General features: G+C 39.4%; 1 protein-coding gene across 1 annotated transcript in view; it reads right to left on the bottom strand.

Moving 5' to 3' along the window:
- The window catches only part of LOC119412742 (metabotropic glutamate receptor 4), a 24,045-nt gene extending 12,389 nt beyond the window's left edge, over nucleotides 1-11,656 (bottom strand). Inside the window, exons 1-3 of the mRNA XM_037679779.1 lie at nucleotides 11,639-11,656; nucleotides 10,150-11,072; nucleotides 8,681-8,684 (exon numbers count right to left, since the gene is read on the bottom strand). Coding sequence (XP_037535707.1) covers nucleotides 8,681-8,684; nucleotides 10,150-11,072; nucleotides 11,639-11,656 — 945 coding nt within the window. The remainder of the gene's footprint in view (nucleotides 1-8,680; nucleotides 8,685-10,149; nucleotides 11,073-11,638) is intronic.
- Between the last annotated feature and the right edge of the window lie 241 nt (nucleotides 11,657-11,897).

Below are 11,897 nucleotides of genomic sequence, written 5' to 3'. Positions count from 1 at the left end.
CAGGTACTCCAGTTTCCTCCCACAGACCAAAAACATGCATGTCAGGTCCAGTCCTTGCACAAAAGATTTTTGATCTCAATGGGATTTTCCCTGGTTAAATAACAGTTAATAAATAAATAATTAAATAAACAAAGTCAAAAGTATCCTGATCATTATTTTATCATAAAATTGCATAGATGAATACATTAACACAATGCATAATGTAAATTAGTTAGTTTACAGTCAACTTTACTGGCAAACAAATGCACACCGTGTGTTGTGCTGCTGATGTGGGAAAACTTTGATCTGTCAGCACACATAATATAATAAAACATTATCTGACAGCAGCTGACACATTTATTGTAAATAAATGCACAGTTAAACTACAAAAGCTTTCAAATAGTTTCAGTATCTAACTTTTTTAAAACTTTATATTATTTAAAGCACTTACAAGTTGAATGCACTATTTGTTTTGCATATTTTGTACTTTTTTGAAGTTATCATTAACCCTCTGTCTTTGCATAAATAAAATGGTTTATTGGTCTCTTCCACATCTATGCTTATTTCAGCACCCAAATAAGATTAGTTTAAAACACATAGTAATATTAAGAGTCTGAGGAGGCAGTTTTTTGGAAAGTTCAGTAACAAATAAGGCTGGACATGACAAAAACACCTTGGAGCTTTTACGTTGCGTCCTTGTCACTTACCCTTACAGCCCTCCACCAGCGTGCCAACATCTAGGGTAACCTAATTAGGACGAGTGCAAAGCAACATTCAACACTTATATTTGAGGGAGTGGTGGCACAGAGGTTAGAGAAGGTGGGCCTATGATCGAAAGATCGCTAGTTCAAGCCCCGGTGTGGTGAAGGCTGCACAGGTCTGTTGGAGTCAGTCTCCCCACCATCACAGACTTCTACACCTCTAGATGCAGGAAGAGGGCCTCCTGCATCATGAAGGACCCCACTCATCCAGCACACACACTTTTTGCCCTGCTCCCCTCAGGCAGGAGATTAAGGAGCATTAAGTTTAGAACCACTAGACTGAGGAACAGCTTCTGCCCTGAGGCTGTTAGACTCATGAATCTCTAACCAGAATAATCAATGTGAAAAATCACATCATGCTGCTGCTGATCTGTTTCATGTTGCTGTGTTCATGCGTGCTCATTTGCTCACACAGACTCATGCTCATGTTCGTGCTGCTGTTCGGCATATTGTTTTTATACTACTATTGCTTAGTGTATTTTTAGTTAACAGTTTTCTTAGATCATATCTTAGATTGGGGTGTCAAACTCATTTATAAAAGGAGGCCAAAATTAAACTCTTTTTCAAACTAAGGGCCAGTTTCAGAATCTACATTAACTCAAATCAGATACCCATCATCTTCTCTTGGTCACAAGTTCCTCAACAGGAGTTTGACTGGTCTCATTTGATGTTCTTTTTTGTGCTTTCGACATCATAATGAAAGATTACTGAAAAAATTCAAGCGATAGAAGTATTTTACATTTCACATATCATCTTGGGGGCCAGATAAGATGTCAAAGAGGGCCACATTTGGCCTCAGGGCCTTGAGTTTGACACATATGTCTTAGATCCAATTACTGTTTTTCTTTTACAATTTATACTTTTGTTGGACTTAACTGGGACCCTGTGTACACAATTTTGTTCCATCACATGTACCACGTTATGAGAATGACAATAAATAAATCTTGACCTTGACTTGATTAAATATATTTGCATCTGGTTGTTTATCACATATCAAATTAGAAAATAAACTTTTATGGATCTCTGTTACATCAATGGGCCACATTTGCTTACAAATGGAGTCCTGTTTTCACTGTCAAACTAAATCCAGTTTTCAGTCCAATAATTTGCTTCCTCAAATTGCAGTACACCTGAGCACTCAGTGAGTTGAGCTCATAAAAGAGAGTTGCTGTATATCTCGCGTTCGTGTCATCATACTGCCATCAGCAGATCTTGCTTTAGGCAAAACATGACACAGAGGAAGCAGCTCGTGGCAGCATTAATCACTGAACTAGATGCATGAAAAACAACAGGAGTATACTAGGACATGCATATGAGAGGTGTCTCTGTGTACAGAGTGCAGCACATTTGATGCCCTATATTTTAGGAATTAGGACACGCAAACAAATCATGCTGAAAATTAAAAAAAAAAATAGTTCAAACTATGAAAATGTTGTGAACAGTTTGATTACAACTTTGCATTAAAGCCATCACAATATGTTTTGGCATGCCATCCATCCATCCATTATCTTTACTCGTTTATTCCATTTTGGGTCACGGGGGTCGCTGGTGCCCATGTCCAGCAATCACTGTGCGAGGGGCGGGGTACACCCTGGACAGGTCGCAAGTCCATCACAGGGACACATAGAGACAAACGAGACAAACAACCATTCACTCTCTCACTCACACCTAGGGACAATTTAGTTACCAATCAGCCTAACATGCATGTTTTTGGTCTGTGGGAGGAAACCGGAGTACCCGGAGAAAACCCACGCATGCACGGAGAGAACATGCAAACTCCACCCAGAAGGCCCCTGGACCGGGGTTTGAACCAAGGACCTGCTCGCTGAGAGGCAGCAGCTCTACCAGTTGCGCCACCGTGCTGCCCTGTTTTGGCATGCCATGGAATTGTTTAACAGAAAGGATTGTTGCATGAAAAATTACTTTAATTGTGCTTTAATTAGGTCAATAAACAAACAGAAGCCTTAGGGGACATAATAATGTGGCTCCATAGGAGACTGTCATTTATAAAGATCACAGTTTTTGGCCTTGATTAACTTTCCAGCCTGTTCACATTATTGGATCACAAAGAGGTCAACAGTTGGGACCCAGAGGGCTGTAGTCCTTTAGGCCTAATGAATGCAACAACTGCTCTCTGAAGTCCAAGATATGACTCAGCTCCCTCTTCCTCTGTACATTAATCTTTGTTATTTATTACTGGGCCTGCGGGACAGTTCCTTGAATAATGCTGTTTACGTTACAAGTGAGAAAATACAACTGATTTTTTTTTTCCATTCATTGTATTGCTCAACCCATCAACACTCACATTGGTTTTCTGGTATTTTGCAATTTTTTTCTTTAATGTGGTTCTAAATTATTCAGCACAAATGTAATTAATTAATCTACACAGTAGTGCCAAGTTTAACTGATGTTACAAAGACTTCTATCTTCTTCTTCTTTCGGCTCTTCCCTCTTCAGAGGTCGCCACAGTGAGTCATCCCTCTCCATTTCACTCATGTCATGTGTGACATGCCCCTGCGTCAATTATGTCGGCATGTGTGTGCCACTAATTTATGCTCTCTCTCTCTCTCTGTACAGCTGATTGGCTGAGGGTTACTTAAATGGACCAAGCTCCGCCTGCTGGATGAGCGAGGGAGGCCAGAGATGTTGGTCTGACAGTTGGCGGTTTTGATCTCCAGCCTCGCTCCCGCGCCGGACTCAGACTGTTACACTACACTTTGTCACATTTGTTCTTGAGCTACTGGGTGTTGGGACTGGGAGTCACCTGTATAGTTTAATTACGTTTTTTGGTTGTAGGTTTAGTCTCTGGGTTATAGGGCAAGGGGAGCAGCCCGAATCTGATGGCCAACTGTTGGTTGGTTTGGGGCTTCTCCCTCTTTTGTTTGTTTTAACCAGGCCTCCCAGTCTGCAATTGAGTTCAGGTGATTGATTCATAATTAAAGCTTTGTCTAAAAATTGTACAATAATCTGGACTCCATATGTTGTGTGTCCTGCCTTTTTCCTGGACTTATCAGGACCATAACAATGTGAGAAAGACATTAAACAAAAATGAAGCCTTCATCTAGTATGCATTGAGTGACTATTGAACTGTGGAAGCTTGGGACAGTTTTTAGTAAGTTCTGTCATGCAAGTGTAACTAAGCTAAAATGTAGCGTGTGCAAATCTGTACCCTCCTTACAATCATTTGTCACTCATCTGCTCTTGTCTACAGACTTCTTTCTCACACACACATTTGGAAAAATTCTTTAAAGAACAAGGTGTGCTGCCAGTGTGTAGGAGTTCAGCACTGCTGCAGAGATGTCAGTGCACCTGTATGTGACGAGTCTCTGTGGTCTGCAGTAGTTTTAAAGTCACTGCCTAGTATCAACTTAGCTGGCTTGAAACCCCAACCAAAGTGACATAAAGACAAAGTACCACGGCCTCCAGAGGGAAAAATGAGACCAGTTTGGAGTCAAGTTGAGTTGTACAATGTACTGGGAATTGATAGTATTCACAAGAAGCAGAAATGCATCAAATCAAAAGCACACTCATTTTTGATTCTTTTAGTCTTGCTGAACTCACTGCAACTCCCCCTCTTTGTCTGACTAACACTGTCTGCACTAACAGCATTTTTGTTGACGGTGCCAACAGTGTGCTGGAGACTTCATAGGGGAAATAAATAACACCACTCAATTCATCAGTCCATTCATGCACTGCAATGGCAGAACTTGTTTGTGTGGGCTGATTGAATTTGAACTGAGTCTATTGTACTGCAGCCTCATTCCAATTCATGCTATTGTCTGATGCCCCTCCTCCTGCTTCATTCTTTGAGACAGCTACTGATTTAGATTGTTTCTCTGGGTAAGGGGTGTCACTTCTATTCCTGAAGGTAGAATAAAAGCTTGGCAATGACACCCCATAGAAGGACCAGATGTCCTCGTTTGAATGATAGAGAAAGCCTCCTATGACATTCGTTACATCAATCCCACCACCAGATGACATATAAATGATGGTGTTTGCAATGCTAAGGCAGAGACCTACAGTAAACTAATGATTAACACATAGGCAACTAGATAAGGTAAATTACAAGGAAGAGGAGCATTTAAATATTCTAAAATGTGGGTAGTGACACTTTACAGAGCCTGTCATTTACAGTATGATCATGGAAATACTGTTTTGCTTAACAGCTCTGCAAATTGATTGGAAGGATTTTTTTTCCTTGGCTAAGTTCACTACCATTACTTTCCAATGAACAAATAAAAAAAAATACTTTTTATAATGAACTTTTTTTAAATTCATCCATCCATTCATAAAAAAATATTTTATTAATTCTATACAAAACTGTTTTGTGACCACAAAATGCTGTCATTCAATCCACGTTTGGATTACATCTTAGACTGTGCAAAAGCATAATCTTGTCTTCCATTTAAGCAATAAATCCATTGCAATCATGCATTACTGGCAGTTCATGGGCTGTGGCCTATGCTGAAGCTAAAGCCTACATTTGGTGTGAGCTTTTAGATTTTTTTCTTTAAGCAAAGAGGATGCTGTGTGAGTGAAATGCTTGAAAGTCTCTTATAGGACATTCTAGTGGAATTACAAGGATTGGAATCTGATGGTATCTATAATGAAAACATGTAGGTAAAAAGAAAAACAGCATGGTCTAAGGTTGTGTGAACTACAGTCTTACTTACATCTTAAAAATGACCTCCATAACCTGAAGTTGGAGCTCTTTAGGAATAATAAATTGTCTGAGACTTCAGTTGTTGTCGGTACTGCCAAGACGATGTCTCTGTTTATGTAAGCTCAGCTTCAAACTTATTGCTCTGTTCCATTGAGTCAAACTTGATGATCATTCTTCCTTGGTTGGCTTCAATCCATACTGGCCCCATACCAACCAGATCTGAAGGTCTCATTGATGAGACAGTTTCCAGCCTTCTGCGCATTTGCTAGACATGATTACCAGACAGTGACACCAGTCATCTCAGTGTCACCAGAAAATCTATTGACTCTTACCAAAGCTAGATCAATGTCTTTGTGTTTAGAAAAGCCAATACTGCTGCACCCCGTGATGTGCCATAGGAATACAGGAGGGCTGGACATTAAACATTTAGTAAAGGTCTTTTTAATGGTCTTTTGTTGTTTATAGTTCAACTAAATGAACTATAAAATTGGTTCATTCGGTTATTAATCAGGATATCCATAGGATCAAGTTCCTAATATAGTTTTGCCTGACAAAACTGATGTGTCTTCCGTTACCCAGCACTGTAATATGGTTGGTTTTGTCACTCTTTACAATGAAAAATGATTAAATATAGATAAAATAAACTTTAATAACAAATATCGCTATTTCTTCAGACTGAATTTTGGAAAGATTCTTAAGAAAAGAACTCAAATGTCCAATATACCATCTCACCTGTCTTACCTGCCTTACTCAGTCTCACTACAGCTCTGTCCCCACTTTTCACCATAATTGTCTGTAATTACATATTTTGAAACACCCACTTTATGAAAAGGTACATCACATATGTTCTGAAAGCAACACTCCTTGTGACTGTGAGAAACCTGAAGTTGTTGTCTTCACTTCTCACCTCTGTAAGGAAATAGTAAACAACAACCGACCAGGAGTTGAAAAAAAAAAAAAACATTTTACCCTCTTCTTTGATGTTCTGAAATACTCCAGAAAATTAGTTTTATTTAAGATTCTATCTCATTTATTACTTGTGGATTGAAGCCTTCACAATTGACTTGGGTTTGCATGCTGATATATTGCATTTGTTTAGTTGGCAATTACAAAATATCTGGGAATTGTCTCTAAATGAAATTTGATCAATTTTGACAACAAAATGCCAACTTGCTTGCTACTATTTTCACAATGCATTGCATTTCTTCCTGCACGACTCTTGGATCTCTGGGAGCTCCTTCTGATTCTTTATATTTTTGTCACAATTCCAGCCCTCCTTTTTTTCTCCTCTTTCCTTCTTTGGTATGAATATCAGTTCATTTCCCTGTCCAATCTTTTAACACTTTTATGTCTCTTGCTCATGCAGCACTTTCAATTTATCTACTAAAAATACATCTTTTGCAAAGAAAAGCTCAACTTCACCTTCTATATTTTTCCTACACTCTTGACTTCTGCAAGGTTTTCCTCAAATCAGACATATTAATTCAGTTTCATCAATTTTCTGTTTCTCAAAATAACCTAGGGTGAAATCTGCAGAATATAACCAGCTTTTGGAATTATGTTCACCAGTATATGACTTTTTTATTTACCTAACCCTGCTTCTACTACTACTTACTACTACTTACTTTGTCTAAGAAAGAAAGAAAGTGCTACTTTATGTATTGTCATCATTGAATGTTACCATACAATGGCCAAATTATTTATCTGCATTTAACCCATAACACGTGAGATACACCCAGATGGACCAGTGCGCAGCTATGTAAGTGTCCAGAGAGCAATTGGGTGTCTTGCTCAGGGACACCACGGCGTGTGGGAATGGCAGGGAGTCGATCCGTGACTTTCTGGTTCCAGGTCGGCTGCCCTACCTCCACCCCATCTTGGCCCCCCGAGAACATGTGCATTTTGGCGATTAAAACAAGAGTTGAGATTGGGGTGGTACAGTGGCTCAGTTGGCAGAGCTGTTGCCTCTCAACGAGAAGGTCACTGATTCAAATCCCAGCTGGGGGGCCATTCTGGGTGGAGTTTTCATGTTCTCTCAGTGCATGTGTGGGTTTTCTCCGGGTACTCCAGTTTCCTCCCACGGATCAAAAACATGAACGTTAGGTTGAATGGTAACTCTAAATTGTCCCTGGGTAAGAGTGAAAGAGTGAATGGTTGTTTTTCTCATTTGTCTCTATGTGGCCCTGTGATGGACAGGAGACCTGTCCAGGGTGTCCCCTGCCTCTCTCACAGTGACTGCTGGATATGGGCATCACCCCTGCAACCCAAAAAGGAAGGAGTGGGTAAAGATAATGGAGGGAATAATACTAAATTGCCATTTTGTTTTGCATTACTCATCTTCTCTTAGGGCAGCTAAGGGCCATGTATAGGTTGTGTAAATGACAAAAATTTAACTATATTCTAGCCACTGGGTTTGCTTCAAATGAAATGGTATGCTTTGCATATTGTCTGAAAAGAGAGAGGTTTTTCAGTGTGTGTAAACTACATTCATTTGATACATAAAATATGGAACACAAAGTAAGACTTCATCTACCCTTCAAAGGTTTTTTTCTTCTTCATTTTACCTTTACCAATTCAAAGCCATGCTATCTAATGGATTACCTCATCCTCAAAAAGAAGCTGTTCAGTTGCTCTGTGGTTGTATAATTCTCTTTCATCTTCAGAAAGAATAGATGGAATGATTAAATAAAGAACCTGTTGATATCCATAGCTGCTGTTGACGTGTGACTTGGGATGTGCATCACTTGAATTAGAAAATAATGTGGACTTTGCACTTGGACCACTTCCACTTTACAGAATGTGCCATATGTATGGTGTTCAATTAAGTAAAGTGATGATGATATTTTAATATAATTTCCTAGATATTTAGGATTTTTAACTCAAAGTAACTGGTATAGCATTTAGTAGCTTTTGACTGAATTGTTTACACAGGTGAACATTTAGGAGTAAACTTGAGCTATGTGGAACAAATCTAATTTTGATAGTTATAATTTGCATTAATAATGTAATACAATTGTCTCCTGTCAAATGTATGCAACTGCAATGGTTTTAGAAAAATATTTTTGAAGCAATACACAATGCACACTTCTGGTTTCTCATGAATGTTTTTTTTTTTTCTTCCACACAGCTAACTATTGCAGCCAGTTTTTCATGGCTGTATTTTGATGCATTGTTTTGTTAAATCCCAAGGTGGAGTAGGTAAGGTTTAATTTGTTGCATCTGCCAGACCCATGCTGGCAATGCTGATAGTGTCCATGCCAGTGTGATGGTTTCCCACATCCCTGTCCTCTGTTGTGACCACTGAGACCCTTTTGTTACCTCGCCAAAACAGCTCTTTCAACTGGATTGACACAGTTCTGTGTTATTGTTGTACCTTTTTGGCTTTATAGCCAGATGGTCCCCTCTGAATGGGAGGTCTAGGCACAACCTTGATTTCTTGGTTCTCCTTGGATCTCTTTTGACCTGAAACCTCCCAGAATTCCCACTGGTTGTAATCCGGAGTTCATGACATTGAGTGCACTGATTTGACATGGTAGTCTGAGTTTGAGCTCATGTTTGTGCAAACCGATCATGGGTCTCTAATGCACCGTGGCACGCAGTTGTCAGATACAGTATATCACAGGGCTTGCTGCCTTCTGACTCATTAAGATTTGTTTTTTCGAATGTTATACTCTCATTATGTTTGTAATTTGTATTCAAAACTTGAAATGTCCACATGACATCCCCTTTTAAATATGCTATTTCACTGAGTTCTTTTTAAGTTTTGTTTATGAAGTTGTTATTGGCAAGTTTTAAGGCTTCATAGAATATTGTCATACATTTTAGATGTAAATTTAAACTGCAAACTTACAGCTTAAGTAGGCAGAGTAAAACAAAAGTACCAATACAAAATACAGCCTGGTAAATTTTGGGTACTTACCTGGTACATACTTTATACATGGAGAGTATAATAATAATAATAAAGTGCTATGTGTTGTCATCATTGTATGTTCCCATGCAAAGACAAAATTGTCTCTCTGCATTTAACCCATCATGCCTGGGATACACCCAGGTGGAGCAGTGGGCAGCTATGAGTGCCCGAGGAGCAACTTGGGGTTAGGTGTCTTGCTCAGAGACACCACGAGATGTGCAATGACCGGGGATTGAACGCAGGACCTTCGAGTCCCGAGTCGGCTGCCCTGCCCCTACACCATCTCAGGCACCATGCACCCCATTTGTAACAAACTGTATTTTATATTGCTACCAAAACAAAAATGTTAAAATATATTTTAATAACAGCAGAAGAAAAATCATAACAAACTTCATGTATAAAAATATAAATTGTTGCTTAACAGCAGCCCTAGTCAGTTTATAATAAACTAAATATTGATTGCACAACATTCTCATGTAAACACAATTATTTGACAGACTGCAAATACCATTACTGAGCTCAATAACATTTCATTTTATTGCTGTTGAGCCGATTATTCGCCAAAAGATCAAAAAAATCTTTGTTGTTTGTAAGCTAAATATTTAAATTAAATAAAAGGTTATACAATGATTTATTTGCTAAAGTTGGCAGAAACATATTGTCTGGCAATTGTGCAAAGACAAACTTTTGTCTTATGGAGTAAGGAGTCAAGGATTTGAGATCCAATTTTCTTTGTGTATAAGTGAATTTAAGTATTTTAAGCATTCCCCAGAAATTGTCTGTAAGAGAATAAACCATACTTTATCAGAAGATGAAAACATACCTTTTCTGTAGACTGTGAAGTGCCGAAGAAGATTGGAATAAACGCTAGCCAAATTATGCAGGTTGTGTACATAGTGAAACCAATGGGTTTGGCCTCATTAAAGGTCTCAGGCACACCTCTAGTTTTGATGGCATAAACAGTACAGGTGACCATGAGCAGCATGCTATAGCCCAGCAAGCAGATGAGAGACAAGTCAGAGATATCACACTTGAGAACACCACGAGCCAGCACAGGGTTAGATGTTCTCTGGTCCTCGTAGTCGATAAGGGCCTTGGAGGGATCCATGCCAAACCATATGCACACCCCGAGCAGCTGCACTGAAGCAAGGGTGAAGGTGATGACAAGCTGGGAGGCTGGAGAAATGAACCTGGGAGCACTCACAGACATGGTGCCCTGCTCAAAGATGCGGTAAATACGATTGGTTTTGGTGAGCAGAGCAGCATAACTAATGCTCATCCCTAAACCCAAGAAGATTCTGCGGAGGGAGCAGATTCCTACATCAGGTGCAGAAATCATCAAGAACGTTGTGGCGTAACAGAGGAAGATTCCAGTTAGCAGCACATAGCTTAACTCTCTCCCTGATGCCTTCACAATTGGCGTGTCGTTGTAGCGGATGAACGTGACCACAACAAACAAAGTGGCCATGATGCCGAGGACTGCGATAAGCACAGGGATGACTGCCCAGGGGGAGCTCCACTCCAGCTTAACAATGGGGATTGGAACACAGCCTGTGTGATTCTCGTTGGGACGCAAATCAAAGCGACACATTTTACATGTGTAGGTGTCTGCCTGATACTGATAGCCATCACAGCGCTCGCAGTGCCAACAACAAGGAATGCCCTTCACAATCTTCTTGCGCTCCCCTTGCTGACAGGGCTGACTGCAGATTGAAGACGGGATTTGGCGGACACCACCCGGCCACTGCATCAAACGCACCTACAGTGACAGAGGAGTAGCGATAGACGTTGTTAAATGCATTAAGGAAAATAAAAACCATGAAGAGATTTTCACTGTAATGTACAAGGTCGACTTTGTCCTGTAAAATGAAGGCGTGTCAAGGTTGTCTGGTTTTATTGATTCAAAAAGATGCTCAGATCCTTGAAGTCCAAGGAGAATCTAGAAGGCAGATATTTAATCTTAGGTGTTTGACTTGTGGTTGAAGTATACTTGGTTTTATGTACTTGATTTATTGGTAGGCAGAAAATTGCAGCGTATGCATCATATTAATGTTTTTTTCCTGATTGAGCAAAAGTGTTTCAGTGAAACATTAAAGTAACTGAAGGACAAAATGTTAAAAGAAAAAGGAAACCTGTTGTTTGTTCTGCTGGAAATTGATGGCACCGTTTCTTTCTTTTAATGGTTTTGATTATTACAAGGAGTCAAAAAGCAATCAGTTAAAGAACAGAATTTATTTTATTTTATGTGATTAAGATAATACTTTCCTATGTGGAATGGTATGTGATACAAAGACCAGTTTAATCCCTCAGTTGAAACAACCCTACCTCTTTACAGTTATCCATTTTATCCATTTGTAGCTGTGAATTCAGAGCTGGCAAATTTCTCTTTAAATGTGCACTTAATTAAGAACTCAAAGAGCATTAATTAAATATGACCCGCTCTAAAATCAGTGCTGGCATGTTGCACAGCAGGTACTGAATGCAAACTGCTTCCTATTCTTTTCCACAGCACATGTTAAAAGTGGTGAATTAAAAAAAAAACAAAAAAGCAAAAAAAAAAAAAAAAAGCGTCGTGTAGGGAAAG

Source organism: Nematolebias whitei, chromosome 7 (genome assembly GCF_014905685.2).
Source record: "Nematolebias whitei isolate Nwh7 chromosome 7, NemWhi1, whole genome shotgun sequence".
NCBI classification, from domain to species: Eukaryota; Metazoa; Chordata; class Actinopteri; order Cyprinodontiformes; family Rivulidae; genus Nematolebias; species Nematolebias whitei.
The sequence above is the reverse complement of the archived record's forward strand: the minus strand, read 5'-3'. Positions and strand labels throughout refer to the sequence as shown.